This window comes from Hypomesus transpacificus, chromosome 13, assembly GCF_021917145.1.
Source record: "Hypomesus transpacificus isolate Combined female chromosome 13, fHypTra1, whole genome shotgun sequence".
Taxonomy (NCBI): domain Eukaryota; kingdom Metazoa; phylum Chordata; class Actinopteri; order Osmeriformes; family Osmeridae; genus Hypomesus; species Hypomesus transpacificus.
Window position 1 is genome coordinate 5930216 of NC_061072.1, and position 17163 is coordinate 5947378.

General features: G+C 43.2%; 1 protein-coding gene across 3 annotated transcripts in view; it reads left to right on the forward strand.

Annotated features, from left to right (window-relative positions):
- Positions 1-17163, forward strand: part of smarcd2 (SWI/SNF related, matrix associated, actin dependent regulator of chromatin, subfamily d, member 2) — an 80531-nt gene that overhangs the window by 58280 nt on the left and 5088 nt on the right. For all 3 annotated transcript variants that reach the window (XM_047031620.1, XM_047031621.1, XM_047031622.1), the window contains one exon: positions 6702-6803. In XM_047031620.1, coding sequence (XP_046887576.1) covers positions 6702-6803 — 102 coding nt within the window. The remainder of the gene's footprint in view (positions 1-6701; positions 6804-17163) is intronic.

Genomic DNA, 17163 nt, shown 5'->3' on the forward strand with positions numbered 1-17163 from the left:
GCTTCCCCTCTCACCCGATACTACTGTGGACTATTCCATCGATTGCAGCTACTGCGCAGCAAAGCACATCATATCAGTTGATTTAAAATGAGACAGTAGAAGAGTGAAGTGAATCAAAAAAACAATTTGCTAAATGAAACGCAACTCCTCAAACGGAGCACCAAGGATAAAGACAAAGGAGGAGAGTAAACAAGTAGTTGCCAAACTGAAACTACAGAAGGAAACGTCATTTTCTCTCCACTGGTATGATGCGGTAGCTAGCACAAGTGCTGCTCGGTGAAGTTTGGCTAGCTACAGCAGCTAGGCTAGCTTGCTCGTAGTACAATTTACCAGGGTCAGCTTCTCCACCCAGGGCTCTCGACTGAGACCAAATTTGGCATTGTTAATGATCGCTTCCAGTAAACTTTTTTTGAATTTCCCCCTAAATAAATGTCAAACTTATTTACGTTTTTGTGGGCATATTTTCAGTTAGCAGATGGTACTGTCTGAAATACTGCGGGTGATCAATGTTACAATAGCTTGTTTCAAAGGGGGTTCTAATGAATTATTGCAATATGAGTAGGCTAAATGCTTGAAAATATCACTAGAAGGGAAAAACTTAAGGTGACATAGTCATAGAGGTTAGGACCGTTTTACACCGGATTGCCAAAATCTTCGTTTGATCCAACTTTTCAACTGAGGATGCTATAGCTTATCAATATTCCCTCTTGCAGGGGAAATGAAAAGACAACCGTTTCACTCTACAATTCAGTATTTGTATTTTGAACTGTAAATGAGCAGCAACAAATTTATGCTTTTAAATCTATGCAATATTCATAAATAGTAAATACGAATTTTTATATAAAATATACAGAAATATCAGTTGTAAAAATTACAGTTAATAAACTGACTCATCAGCAACTGACGCTAGCAAGCACACCCTACAATTTTCCCAGAAATTGTACCCTCTCTAGTTATTATTATTATATTAATAATTATTATATGGATTAAAAATAGTAAGAATAGGAGTTAAGGGGGCCCCATGCCTGTCTTCGCCTGGGGCCCCCAAATCACAAAATCTGCCACTGAATAAAGCGCCCTAAGCACTGAAAGTCAGTGCTCGAAGTGCACAAGTGCGCAGTAGCAGACACAGCTAGTGATTCTTTCTAAAGTAATTTAAAGTGTAATTTAACTAAAACTGGTTTGTTTTTAAACATGTTGTCATTTATATTGTTATTATTATTGTTATAAAAGTAATTGCGGAGCTCTGGTAAGCTACCTGTTGCGCTGTTCGTGGCTTTACTAACAACCAGACTTGGCTAAATCTGTGGCTTCAACGACAGTGTGTTGAACACACACCCACAACAGAAAGGGATTGTTCTTGAGACAAACGTTACAGTTTCCATCGCCTGCCAACAGATGAGGACTACTAAAGAATGTAGCTGAAAAACCTAGCCTTGAAAAGACCACCCAAAACACTATCGTATGCGTATGCTACTCTTTTCATTTTGTGGACAAAAAATTGACGGAGGAAATCCTTATCCTACTTTGTGTTTGGGCTTCGAAAGACCTCCACAGATTTAGTCCCAGTTCTGCCATTAAAGGTGGGATGGAAGTGTTCATATAGGAATTTTTGTGGGTTAGTAGTGCCTTGGTCCAGCAACACATGAGCACCCAGCCGTTTGTATTTCACCTGACGATGAAACTAAAACCCAGGACCGTTGATGTGGGACTTTGAGGCTCTGACTAGGCTCTATGTCTGCTTTAAGGTAGACAAGGTTGTGTCCCACCTCCTTTATTAAAACGCAACCAACTTTATTGCTGTGGAAGTACCTACTGATAAGACTCAGAGCTTTCAGGTTACAGTTGTCATCGCTTCACCATCCGTACCAACAGAGTTAATAAAGTAGCTAAATATGCTATTGTACGTTATTTGAGGCCACTTTTTATCAATGTACCCAAAAATTTCTCGCATTAAGTGTGGAATTCCTTTCTAGCAAATCAAACTCAGAATACGTTGTTGGTTTGGGATAAAGGCAGAAATATGCGTCTGCTTCTCCTTTTACGGATGGGCAGGGGCACGGATACGCACGGATACGCACGGATACGGACGGATAGACTGCGTTTATGGTTCTCCGTAGGCTGTGAGTGCTGAAAACAATTCACCGCTAGAAGAGTAGGTGGCGCAACGGTTTTTTGTTTAGACGTCGTTGAGTGTTTATTTACCTAGGTTACCGAGAAGTCGGAGCAAATTTACAAATTACCCGTTTCATCAATAATACAACTACACTGCCCATTTCTCATTTTAATTTAGATGCTGGTTTACATGTACTGTTTAGCTGAAATATGAATTGTAAAAACTTTACAAGCAATGGTGATCAAAGGATTCTGCTCGTCCTGTTATCACTGCAACCCCGCCCCTGACGCAAGCGGTTCTTAATACTGACCAATCACAGCCAAGGGGGTCTCCGTAGCTCTCCGTAGCTACGACGGATAGTTAGAAAATTCAGGAGGTGCACTTAAAGCGCTCCGAGGCTCTCCGAGGGCTGACGGAAAGCTCGTAGAGGGCGTTCCACGGAGACGAGGGCGTTCCCATGTGTCCGTTTTTCGAAAAACACAGAAGCGTATACCGGCCTTTAGGAATCAGAATCCTTTGACCGCCATTGCTTGTAAAGTTTTTACTGCTGCATTGGTGCCAGCTGACATCACAAACCTCACCAAAGCAGGGCTCGATAGCATATGGTCGCATATGCGACCAAAATTTGTACGGGTGCGACAACATTTTTGTTCCTAGGTCGCACCGGTGCACCTAACCTCCGCTGCCTCTCCAGGAATGAAGCGTTTCTTTCTTCTTTGACGGAACTCACACTCATGGTTGGATCATATCGTGGTCTAAACTAATCAGAGACAGAGATGGGCGGGTCTTTGCCTCTGATTGGCTGTGGTCCAGATATTCCTGTAGGCTTGCACTGATCCGTGCTGCGTGATTGAAATTACGACCTGAGCACCAGAGAATCAGTTATGGCAGACCTGGGCATTGTACGGCCCGTGGGCCACAACCGTCCCACAGGCTGTCCCAATCCGGCCCGCGTGAGGTAGATCATAAATAAATACATGTGTTGAGCTGTAGTAAATATGTAGTCCTGAAAGACTAGTGATCAGGCGATTTACAAATGTGCGCTTGCGCAACCTCACCAACAGTAGAGTTAGCTGTTGGTTAGCCCTCGAAAAAACAAAAGGTTGATACAGAATGTTTTTAACAAGACATGGGCTTCTAAGTATCTGTTTACTGAGATCAAAGTCAAAGCTGTGTTCTTAGTTTTGGAGAACAGGTCGCTGTTTTGAAGGATTATAATTTGAATCGGCACTAAGGGACTAAAGAAAAAAAGTTACGCGGACATAATAAGAACTTGACTGATTCAGTGGGCGCGGGTTGATGGTTAATGGTTTGCTAGTTAAATTGCAGACCCGGATCATCAGCTGTCTTTCGCATATCCACCTCAGACATTCAGCCAGATTTTGATGCATTTGTTCAAGCCCACTGGATTCCTCTCACAGAACAAAATTAACTGGAAAAAATATATAAAGTTGATCAATTACATATCTTTAACATACTGCAAAACAACTCTTCAGTGTTTGTAAAGATTAACTAGTTACAAATAAAATGAAACACTGATGTAATGATTATTTTAGTTTTTACTGTTACTTTTACTGTTTTTACTGATAGTCTTTTCCTAGTTGACCAACATGTAAAATATTTATATAAATATTTACAGAATACCCTTTTTCTTCTTGAGGCCTGCCTCTCAGACATCTCCGCCTGGATGGCCGAGCACCACCTCCAGCTGAACCTCGCCAAAACAGAACTTCTCATCATCCCGGCTAAACCCTCCATCTCCCACAATCTGTCAATCACCCTGGGATCTGCGACGGTGACCCCTTCATCCTCTGCCAGGAACCTTGGGGTTACCATGGATGACGAGCTCTCCCTCACGGCCCACATTGCCGCAGTCACCCGGTCTTGGAGATTCACCCACTACAACAACATCCGGAAGATCAGGAGATACCTGTCTGAGCACTCCACCCAGCTGCTAGTCCAAGCACTGGTCCTTTCCAAGTTGGACAACTGCAACTCGCTGCTCGCTGGTCTCCCAGCATGTGCAACCCGCCCTCTTCAGAGGATTCAGAACGCAGCGGCCCGCCTGGTCTACAATCTACCCAGATGCTCCCATGTTACCCCGCTCCTCATCTCTCTCCACTGGCTACCCATCAACGCCCGTATCAGATTCAAGACCCTGGTACTGACCTTCCGAGCAGTGAACGGGACTGCACCCAACTACATCAAGTCTCTCCTGCAACCTTACACCCCTACCCATCACCTACGGTCTTCTTCAGACAACCGCCTGGTGGTCCCACCGCTCAAGACTGCCAGGTCCCAACACAAGCTCTTCTCCTGCCTGGCCCCCCAATGGTGGAACCAGCTCCCCACCTCCATCAGGGACACTGACTGTCTCCCCACCTTCAAGAAAAGGCTCAAGACGCACTTGTTCCGGGAGTACAACGGCACTTAGGAAAGCTTGGCTGGACCTGATGTTAGTTTCCTCCAGGATCACAATGACTCTTATTGAGTGACTTGTTGCTCTTGTAGGTTAGTTATAACGAAGTTAAGTCTTGTACTCGCTGTGAAATATTTTACTGTTGATTGTTCTTCTACAGATACAGTCCTGCACTTTTTTGTGGTTCATGTTGTTTTAATTTGTAACTTGTATAACTGCATGCTCTTATGGGTCTTCCCTTTTGGCACTTGTTTAGTTTTTTCACAATGTATGCTTCATGTTTTGGCTGCTTGCAATGTTTGGGACTACCTCGTTGTTATGATCAGTGACCTATGCTCTTTTGTAAAGCTCTCTCTTGGAAGTTGCTTTGGATAAAAGTGTCTGCTAAATGCATAAATGTAAATGTAAATACGTCCTGCTGTGCTGAAAAGTCGCTCACTATCTACACTTGTACAAGTTGCGGAGAGGAAGACTTGTGCTGCTTGTGCGAGAGCAGGAAAGCGGTCTTTATTGGCCTTCCAAAAAGCAGTGGCTGTCCGTGACTGTTTTCGTTCTAATGCGGGTCTCACAGAGTAATGTGAGATTCAGAAAATTCCAACCGACTATTTTCCGATAGACAAAAACTATATTACAAACGCTATAGTATGGCTTCAAAATTTATAATTAGGAGGCTAACAAGTAACACTAGCAGGTAGTAGCATTGCTACGAGTATTATGCTAGGTTGCTAGGTAACGGAAGCTAACTAAAGCTAGATAGCTTCCGTTTTGGAAAAAAAACTCACTCTGGTGGAAGCGTAGGAAATATTTAGAACTCACACATCTAAAGGTTAAAGAATCATTTCTTACCATTGGAAACCTAAAATGCCTATCTATCCCTAACGTTTTATTGAAACGTTGTTGATAGTAGTTCTCGCAGATTTGATGTCATCTGATCGGCCATGTTTGATCGACCGTTTTGAGAACGCCGATCAAAACCGATAATGGGAATATCGGCCGATATGGATCGGCTCCGATCAGATCGGATTATCCCTAATTTTCAAACCAACCAATGTTCCATACCCTATTCAGAGACCTCAAGGAACAGTGTGAAATACCCCAAAAACCCAGTCAATCACCCCTTTAATACTTTTTCGGTCATTCTGCCACTATGCCATCTAGCAAAAGCAGTGAGTAAAGAATATGATTGACATGATTTGACCAGCAGCAGCTGATTGGACAGATGTGACCCAAGTCACATCTACCCAATCACTTGATTATTAAAAAAGACAAAATTTCGTATGGGCCAATTAGGGTCTTTATTTTGTTCCCGCTGAAGTACATTTAAAATATAAAAAAACAATACGGCCAATCCGGGGCCCCCTGCACTCGTGGGGCCCCTAGGCTTCAGCGTAGGCAAGCCTGTGCATTAATCCGCGCCTGGGAATAGCTTACATTTTTGTTCTTCAAGGAGAATAAACGGTATGTATTTTGTGTTATGAGGAAATGTCGGTCGTTAAAGAGTACAATCTCCGTCAGCATTTTGACACCAAACACAGAGATAAATATGCCAAATTTATCTTCCAAGAAAAACATCAGATTGTCCTAGAATTAAAAGCCAGACTGCAATCGCAGCAGAATATGTTCACAAAAGTTACAGCTAAAAACAATGTTTTTACATTGTAAACATTGTTACATCGTAGTTACAACTGGCCCTTTGAGGGCAACCATAATGCTGATGTGGCCCTCGGTGAAAATGAGTTTGATGCCAATCTGTTCACAAAGATCTCCTCTACAGGGCTGTGAAAATAGCAATTTTCCAGTTGGGACTTTTGAGAATGAGCTTATGTCCAATGAGTGCCCCTGTTTTAGAGCTACATTCGTAGTGTTGACAAACTGCCAGGGTTTCCCGCAGCACTTTTCAGTTAAGGCGGCCGCCTAAGCAACACATGCCTGCCGCCTTAACCATGTTGTCCCATTTTTTTTAGCGATATTCAGTATTCATTTTTATGTACTGTACGAGAGCACACCAATGTTAGATTGAATGAATACAACTAAAATAACTTAATGGTTGCCCGTTAAGTAGGATTTGTTAAGTCCTCTTTACAAATGTAGGCCCTACTGCGATTGCATGACATCATGTGGTCTGGTTTTAAACTACATATTGTCATATTTGTGTTTGTTTTCCAGCTGATGATGGATGTTGCAGGGAACCCAGAGGAGGAGAGGCGGACAGAATTTTACCACGCCCCGTGGGTTCCTGAGGCTGTGGGCAGATACGTTAGCGCAAAGGTTTGCTTCTAGAAGAACATTTAGCCATGAACATAAAGTATTCAGACCTTCACCTTTCAACATCTCATTGTTTTATAATGTGCAAATCCACCTATTTTGCTTTTGTGTGAGTTGGTACCTCAAATCAATAATTTCAAAACAATGCAGCCTTGCCATGGCCAACCACCATTCAACAGTACTTATCCAAGTCTTGGTTTGGTGGCTTGTTAATAATTTATCAAATGTTACCGCATGATCACGGCCTAGATTTGTTTTTTGATTTATATCATATACACATGATACCCTATTATGACAAGTTGAAAACATGCTTTTAGCTATTTTTGCTTATACATAGGCAATCAGTAGGAGGGAATGCGTCTTTAAAACGTTCTAAAATGCAAAGGTTAAGTTTAGCAGATTGAGTTAGGTGTACAGAAGGGTTTTGAATAGGGATGTAGCAATGCACTCTGAACTGATTGATATTCGATTTGTGACAATTCAAGTCGGTTGAAATGTTAAACAAATCGTGCCACACATTTCAAACAGCTGTGATAGCAGTGAGCAAGTTGTAGCATTATGCCTGGGACACACTGGCTGTGAAGCGCCACGAAGCGCCACAATTGGCTACGAATGGTGCTAGGCTGTTCGCGCTAGACGCGCATTTCTCTGCGCCGGTCACCAAGCCTTTCACCTCCTCTGAGATTTCCTTTTTCGCATTGAAAGCTATCATAAACATTGTATAGGCTTTATTTAGGCAACTTGTTGCTCCAACAGCCATTGCAAAAGCATCCCAACGTAATGTGGCAACATTTGTCTTTTTTTCCGTAGGCTAGTCTTTGTAAAATGGTTGGGCTGGAAAAGGTAACGCGTTAATCTGAGCAATTAATTTGAATTGTTTAATACATTCAAAATACATTTAGCACTATTAACGCAATACCTTTTTTGCATCTCAAACCATTATTATTTGCAACCGGAAATGTTCATTCCTCCTTTTTTAATTTTTAATTTCTCTTTTTTTACCTTTATTTAACCGGGAAGGTCCCATTGAGATTAAAAATCTGTTTTTCAGGGGAAACCTGGCCAAGACAGGCAGCAACATAAGAACACAGTTACAGACAGAAAAACAGAGTGAGACAAGTAAAAAAATATATATAATAATTAAAAAAACAGTTTGAGTCAATTACATAACCTGGTTGATGTCAAAACATTGATATTTTGGGGAACCTGCCTCCATTTCTTTCATTTTAGATTTAAAAGTGGTATCAGTTCTCTAAGTTTTAAATCATTCTGCAACACATACCATGATAAGGGTGCACAATACATAAAAGCCCTTTTTCCCATTTCCGTTCTGGCATTTGGGACAGCAAGCATAACAAAGTCCTGAGAACACAAGAGTATTTTCTGGCACTTTTTATGCAAAATGAAAACACAGGTATTTTGGGAGCAGACCAAGTATTGCCTTATAAATGAAGGTGTACCAATGACAGAGCCTACGGGTGGCCAAAGCAGCCCATCCTACCCGAGAGTATAACTCACAGTGGTGAGTAAGAGCTTTACAATTTGTAATGAATCGCAGTGAAGCATGGTAAGCTGTGTCCACCATACGAAGACAGTTATCAGAGGCATGCAAATATAAAAGTTCACCATAGTCCAACGCAAGGAAAAAAAGGAGCAGCAACTAATCGCTTTTTTACAATAAATAAAAAGCACAGTTTATTTCCACCCAAAAAAATCCAGTTTTAATCTAAACCTTTTTACTAGGTACTGCACATGTGGCTGAAAAGTGAGGGAGTCATCAATCAAAATACCCAGATATTTATAAGAGTCAACAACCTCTATTTCACTTCCTTCAAGAGTGACCACCGAGGGGATATTCTGTGGCCTATTAATAATCATGACTTGGATAAACCTCGTAGGCTGCGTCCATTCGATAGCCTTTTGCATCTGTCCTGCGCTGTAACAGCCTGGCTAGCGATCTAACTTGCTAACCATCACACTCAGTGTGAACAATAGAACTAAGCAAACTAACATCCAACACAACACATACCAAAATAAACACAAGTTTAACAATATAAATTTAAACGATGCTTCCGTCAACAAAATTAACCCCCCAACTGACCCCCGTTCTGTCCTACCGCAAGCCATGCTGAAAAACAAGACCACATTTGCGACCCTACATGAACACCGGTGCGAATACAACATAAAAACTACATTTCCCATTAATGAGTAGTTTGAACCCATCCACCAAAGAGGACCTCATTCAGATCAGTACAGAGGCCCCCTCCCTGGAAATGTTTGATGCCTCTAAATGTGCTGAAAGCTGGCTGTTAGCTGGAAAAAGATCAATCAGTTTGAAACAATGTTACAATGAATAGAAAAAAGTAATAAATGAACATGTAATGAATAAATAAGTAACCAATCCAGTTTCCGGTACATTTTGTGTAATTCATTCAATAGTCTAATAATGATGCAATGTTTACATTTACATTTAGTCATTTAGCAGACGCTCTTATCCAGAGCGACTTACAGTAAGTACAGGGACATTCTCCCCGAGGCAAGTAGGGTGAAGTGCCTTGCCCAAGGACACAACGTCATGTGCACCGGCCGGGAATCGAACTGGCAACCTTCAGAACACTAGCCTGATGCTCTACCCTCTCAGTCCCCTGACTCCCTCAATGTTTAAACTTTTTAAAAACAGAAACTGACTGTGCCCCTACATTAAAGTTTTTCACCTGGGGGCACATGTGCTCTCGCAAAAAACAGTTAGCGTAGAGCCCTGTCCAGTATTTTTGATAACCTACAGGATTTAAACTTTAAATATTCAACGTGCATTTAAACACTTTGTTGTTTATAAAGTTGCTGCACATATTTGATGGGAATGACTATACTGTAGTTCCCTGTCTTTACAGTTCACGAAATGTAAAAAAAAATATATATATATATACTCAATTGTGTTAATTGATTTAATTCAGTGTTGTACATGATGATAATGAGCTTGGGAAAAATGCGATTAATCACACCATATTGTGCGATTATTATTATTATTATAATTTGTTATCAATTCCCAGCCCGATAAAATAGGCTACGTGCTGTGGGTCATAGCCTACTACACTTAGTACACTCACTATTAACTTTCGTTGTCAATCTTCCAAAATGTCTCAGTTGGTTTGTGATGTAGCCTATGGGTTTCAGTGTCTCTTCTGCTTGATTGTTTACATTTATACATTTAGCAGACGCTTTTATCCAAAGCAACTTCCAAGAGAGAGTTTTACAAAAGTGCACAAGTCACTGATCATAACAACGAGATAGCCCCAAACATTGCGGGTAGCCAAACATGAAGCAACATTGTCAAACCAAATAAGTCCCAGAGGGAAGAACAATAAGAGCATGTAGAGCATGTAGACGAGTTACAATTAAACAGCAAGAACCTCAAAATTGCGTGTACCTGTGGAAAAACCAAGCAACAATAATATATTTCACAGCGAGTACAATAATTTTAAGATAGTTACGACAAACCAACAAGAGTTGGTTCTCTCAATAAGAGTCATTGTGATCCTGGAGGAAACTAATATCAGGTCCAGCCAATCATTCCTAAGTGCCGTTGTACTCCCGGAACAAGTGCGTCTTGAGCCTTTTTTTGAAGGTGGGGAGATAGTCAGTGTCCCTGATGGAGTTAGGGAGTTGATTCCACCATTGGGGGGCCAGACAGGAGAAGATGTGTTGGGACCGGGTGCTCTTGAGCAGTGGGACCACCAGACGGTTGTCAGAAGAAGACCGTAGGTGGCAGTTGGGGGTGTAAGGGAGTCAGATGGCTGAGCGGTGAGGGAGTCGGGCTAGTAATCAGGAGGTTGCTGGATCGATTCCCCGCCGTGCCAAAAAAATGAAGTTGTGTCCTTGGGCAAGGCACTTCACCCTACTTGCCTCGGGGGGAATGTCCCTGTACTTACTGTAAGTCGCTCTGGATAAGAGCGTCTGCTAAATGACTAAATGTAAATGTAAATGTAAATGTATGTAAGGCTGGAGGAGAGACTTGATGTACTTGGGTGCAGTCCGGTTCACCGCTCGGAAGGTCAATACCAGAGTCTTGAATCTGATACGGGCCGTGATGGGAAGCCAGAGGAGGGAGATGAGGAGCTGGGTAACATGGGAGCATCTGGGTAGATTGAAGACCAGACAGGCTGCTGCGTTCTGAATCCTCTGGAGAGGGCGGGTTGCACATGCTGGGAGACAGGCAAGCAGCGAGTTGCAGTAGTCCAACTTTGAGAGGACAAGTGCTTGGACTAGCAGCTGGGTGGAATGCTCAGACAGGTATCTCCTGATCTTCCGGATGTTGTAGAGCAGTGTTTCTCAAACTTTTTCAGACCAAGGACAACTTAGCCAATAAAAAAAAAAACTTGCGGACCATCTAACTAAATAGTATATCCCTGGAACAACATGCCGACTTGGCGCCATACAATTGTTAGCGACACATGATTTTCGTGGGTGGGCACTCCTTTTTTACATACCGGTAGGCTAGTTATAGATATGACGAGTTTCTAGTTGACCACAACTGCGCTTAAGGTATATAGATATATTGAAAAAAAAATATAGGGCACTGAGGGAAGTCAACACACAGGTTGCAGTTTGGGATCCACCCTTTTATTACAGTGTATTTAATAATAAAATAAAGTTACTAGAAATAACTTAAATCCAACCTCAGCACACCCCCACCAGTCGTGCCGGTATTCCCAAGTCCCAAATAATAATAAAGTCCAGATTGCCGCACCGCGTCTCCGACTCTCAACCCTTTCGGCTGCTTGGTCTGTCGCCGCTCGGTCACCGTCATTCACTGCGGGAACAAACACACAAAGGTTAAAAGCCATTTAGAACATCACCACTCCATGTCCCCCACAATCATAAAAAGTTTTATATAGCACAGCTTACTCACCCATCATCCTCTGACTTAGTGGGAAGAATGGCACTGCTTCTGCTGAGACATGAGCCGAGTGATGTCTGGCTCCAGACTGAAGAGTTTCAGTCTCATATTTGACTCCACGTTGATCTGGTTGCGTTGCTTTGTTTTCAGACCAACAATTGTGGAAAATCCAGCTTCACAGTTGTAGGTGGTTGGAAACGGCATCAACAATTTAAGAGCTGAGCCAGCCAGCTCAGGATGCTCAAGTTGGACATGGACCCAAAAGTCTGTCAAATATTTCTCTCTGAAAGTCGCCTTCAGAGTCCCATCTGATGTGATTTCCACAAGGCTGTCAGCCTCTCTGGGTGGACGCATGGAGCAGACATGTTTGATGTGTTCTTTGTCTCCGAATGGACTTCTGATCCCTCATAGCCTGCATCTAACTCTGGGAAATATCTTCCCAACTGCAAGTGAAAGCCTTGCAGATGTTCCTTGAAGGCTGCAACAGTGTCGCCATCCAGCTGCTCTTCGGTGGTAAGAAGAAAATCTGCGAGTGTCGGAAAACTGTTATATTCCTGGCCTTCGAGATGGCCACACCACAATTCCATCTTGAAGTGTGCAGATTTTGAAGATGTTGACTTTTTCCTGGACATTGAAGACTGCAACAGTTTTTCCTTGCAGTGCTAAGTTCAAAGCATTGAGAGTGCTGAAAACTTCAGCCAGGTAAGCCAACTTTGCCAGCCACTGGAAATCGTGCACTTGGTCATACACTTCATCACTAGGATGGAGGAATAACATCACCTCGTCGCGCAGTTCAAATAAACAGGTGAGGACTTTCCCACGTGACAGCCAGCGAACTTCAGTATAAAAAATAAGTTTTTTATGTTCGCTTCCCATTTTTTCACACAACACTTTAAAAAGACGTGAGTTCAGAGCTTTGGCTTTGATGGTGTTAAACAATTTCACAGACTGGTCCAGTACTGCCTTGAGACACGGGGGAATCCTCTAGAGCAGAGGTCGCCAACCTGTCGATCGCGATCGACGTGTCGATCTCGGAGACTTTCCCTGTCGATCTCCAAAATAATTTCAGAAATACTGATCTCCGACTAATTCATGAACGCGGAGGATTCTTAAACTGAACGCGCGTTCTCTTGTACCTGGATTTGCATATTGGCCTGTGCGTGTTGCAAAGCAATTCACCGACAGAATAAATGGGCGTTTTTTCCCGAAGACGACCTTTGAGAGACCTGCTATCCCAGGATACCTGTGGGCGTGGTTGCCGTTGGTTTGTTTATTTACCCGGCCGTGTTGTCCACATAGTGTTAGCAAGCATGGCAGAGGCACCACGAAAGAGGGCGAAAAACTACAGTTTCCATCATGAATGGGAGGAGGAATTCATCTTTACCTTGGTAAAAGACAAGAGTGTGTGTATGTTGTGCCACCAGCCACAGGCACTGTCTAAGCGAGGGAATTTGGAGCGGCACCACAACACTAACCATCCGAAATTCAAAGACTGCTATCCACCAAAGAGCGCAATCCGCGCCAAAAAAGTTCAGGAGCTGAAAGTGGAGTTGAAGGCTCAACAGTCGCTTTTCTCACAACCTACGTCTCAAAGTAAGGCTGCAACTGAGGCGTCATTTCGTATTAGCCACATTTTGGCTAAACACAAGAGACCTTTTACAGATGGGGATTTGTTTAAGGAACTATTGACCGTCACCGCAGAGACTGTTTGCAGCACCTTCAAAAACAAAGAGGACATAAAAGCTGCATTCCGTGCTGTGCCTCTTGGTCCTACAACAGTGACACGAAGGATCGAGTTACTGTCGGATAACGTTGGTCAACAGGTGTTGGAGGACTTGTCACTCTGTGAATATTTTTCACTGCAGTTTGATGAATCGCTGGATGTAATGGACACGGCTCAGCTTGTTGTATTTGTCAGAATGGCTTTCCAGGACTTTACAACAAAGGAGGACTTCCTCACTCTTCTCCAATTAAAAGAGAGAACGAGAGGTGAGGATATTTACAACGTTTTTAAAAGCTATGTCCGTGAAAAGAACATCCCCATTCAGAAACTGGTGGCAATCACTACCGATGGGGCACCGGCAATGTGCGGTGTGCACGCTGGTTTTATAGCACTGTGCCGTAATGATCCGGATTTCCCCGACTTCATGAAGTATCACTGTGTGATTCATCAGCAAGCCTTGGCTGGGAAAGTTGTGGACTTTTCTCATGTCATGTCACTGGTGGTCAAAGTGGTAAACTCGATTCGAGCAAAAGCGCTTCAGCATCGCTTATTCAAGGCGTTATTGGATGAGCTCGATTCGGCGTATGGAGACCTGCTTCTGCATGCTGATGTCAGGTGGTTGAGTCGCGGAAAAGTGCTGCAGCGATTTGTTGACTTGCTGCCTGAGATTAAGACGTTTCTGTCGAAAAGGAACGAGGAGCACGAGGAACTTTCAACGGATGCGTGGCTACTGGACCTGGGGTTTCTGACGGACCTAACCGGAAAACTGAACTCGCTCAACCACGAACTCCAGGGAAAAGACCGGCACCTCCTCCACATGATCAGCGCAGTGAATGCGTTCAAGGCCAAACTCTGTGTCTGGACCACGAATCTGAGGAAAGGGACGCTGACACACTTTACAAACCTGGAAAAAATGTCACAGTCCATCAAAGACTCTTCTGACTTTCACCCTGAGCAGTACTGTGTGCACCTGGACAAACTGGCAGCGGAGTTCAGTCGACGTTTTGGTGAGTTAGAAATCATGAAGGATATTGCTGCATTTCTTTCAAACCCATTCCTGCCTATTAATACAGAGGAGGTTGCAGACCAATTCGAGAAAGCATTTGCTTTGCCAAGTGGAGTGGACATGGAGATGCTTGATTTGCAAAATGACATTGAGCTGAAAGCCAGGTCAAGGGACAGTGACTTTTGGGGACTTGTCAGCCGAGAGAAGTTTCCTCTCCTCAGTGCATGTGCACTAAAAGTGAGTGCCTACTTTGGATCGACCTACCTCTGTGAAATGGCATTTTCACAGATGAAAATCACCAAATCCAAGTACAGGAGCCGGCTTACTGACAGACACCTCACAGACTGCCTCAGACTGGCTGTCTCTGCTTATGAGCCAAACTACAAGGCACTCACAGACAGTGTTCAGTCACAGCCATCACACTGACTTGTCACATGAGAAATTTGTCAGTGTTGTGTTGTAACTTCAGTTTATAAATAAAACCGTTCATATCCAGCCTGCTCATTGCAAAAGTGTTTTTTCTTGTTCATATTGTTCACAAAGTGTTTGATTTCATTCAATTACAATAAGGCCAAATATAAAGTTAAGTTGTAAGTTCAGTCTGGAGTCTGTTCTGTCTCTCAACGCCTCAATAGGTAGATCTTCGGGTCACCAAGGCAAAGGTCGGTGATCTTTGGCCTAAAAAGGTTGGTGACCACTGCTCTAGAGAGCCAGCTGTTCTCTGTGAATGCAACAATGTGTTGCCGTGGCCAATGGTGCTACTGCGCGTACTCGCGCTGTTAGTCTCTATGTTTCCCAGTCATCGCAGTTGCACCGTCTGTACAAATGCCAACGCATCTTGTCCAGTCCAGGTCATTCTGTGTAATGAAATTGTTGAGTGAGTCAAAAATAGCTTCTCCTGTTGTGTTCGTCGGGAGGGAACGACAAAAAAGAAAATCATCATGCACTTCTCCTGCATATATGTACCTTACATAAGAGAGCAGATTTGCTTCATTCCCGATGTCGGTGGACTCGGCCAGTTGTAGAGAAAAAAACTGGCTTTGGCGTATGCGTGTTAACAGCTGATCTTCAACGTTTTGAGCCATCGATTCTATTCGCCGCTGGACTGTGTCATTAGACGGTGGTATTTTGTGAACTATATCACCTGCTTTTTTTCCTCCTAACAAAAGCTCAGCTATGTGCTTCGCAGCTGGTTTAACTAATTTTTCACCAAGCGAATGAGATTTACCCAGTTTTGCCATCATCAAGGATATGTCGTATGAAGCCTCTGTAGTCAACGCATTTTCCCCGGCAAATAAAAACTGTGAGGGCTCCTTCTTCATCTGTTTCTTCAGTTTATCCCGTTTTCTCTCAAAAAATCCTATAGGTTTCCCCATGTACTCCTTGTGCTTATTCTCAAAATACCGCTGGAGCTTAGCAGGTTTCATGCATTCATTTGCTAACGATTCATACCACAAAACACAATGTGGTTTAGGATCCTCTTCGTGCCCAGTCCCCAAAAAATCTAAATTGTATGTCCTCCTTATGGTATTTTGTTTCACTTTAGCAGTGGAGTTTTCATGTTCAGGCTGAGGCAAACTAGCACTAGGCCTAATAGCATCCAAGGGCTCCACGATCGCCACTGCGGCTGAATCTCGGCGTTGCACCTTCTCCCTATCTTTCTCTTTCTCATTTAATGTCCTTTTCATTGTCCCTGTCTTAAGCCACTGATCCATGACCTTGTTCATATATTAGGCTATGTAAGGGATAATGTATTCCGCTAATTATGATTTCCACTAAGATTTTTTTTTGGGTTCAAACAAATAGAATGTTCAGGTGTTGCGTAGCAACCCATTACTTGATGACTTCAAATCAACGTAACGTTTCCGTTTCTTTTCTGAAAACTGGGCCTGACACCAGCGCTCAAATGTCTTGTACTCTCCATAAACATTAAAATTGACGGTCAAATCTTCCATGTTATTTCCCTGCAAGGTGCTACCAAATTAATGCAGTTATCAATGAACATTCTGAAGAGCCGTATAATAATCTTTAATAGATTGGATTATTACTGACTCTGTTCTCTTCATTCTGAGTTGTATGTTAGAAATGTCGCAATAATTTACTTGTGGCCGTCGCGGACCACTAGGGGGCACTGGCGGGCCACCAGTGGTCCGCGGACCACACTTTGAGAACGACTGTTGTAGAGGGAGAATCTACACGACCGGGAGACCTCAGCAATGTGGGCTGTGAGGTAAAGTTCTTCATCCATGGTCACCCCAAGGTTCCTGGCAGAAGATGAAGGGGTCACCGTTGCTGATCCCAGGGTGATTGAGAGATTGTGGGAGATTGACGGTTTGGCCGGGATGATGAGGAGTTCTGTTTTGGCTAGGTTCAGCTGGAGGTAGTGCTTGGTCATCCAGGCGGAGATGTCTGTTAGGCAGGCCTCGATCCTAGCTGAGATCCCCAGATCAGTCGGGGGGAACGACAGGTTACAGCTGCGTGTCCTCAGCATAGCAGTGGTAGGAAAAGCCATGGGAGGTGATGATTGGTCCAAGCAAAGTGGTGTACAGGGAGAAGAGGAGGGGTCCAAGGACGGAGCCCTGTGGGCAGGGCTTGAAATTAACTTTTTGGCTTACCAGCCAAAATGTCTGGTAGACGAATAAAATTACCAGCCAATTATATTTTTTATTGGCCAAAATTAAACCTGGCATTTCAGACGTAATCTGAAATTGTTTGATATAAACAACCTTTACCTACG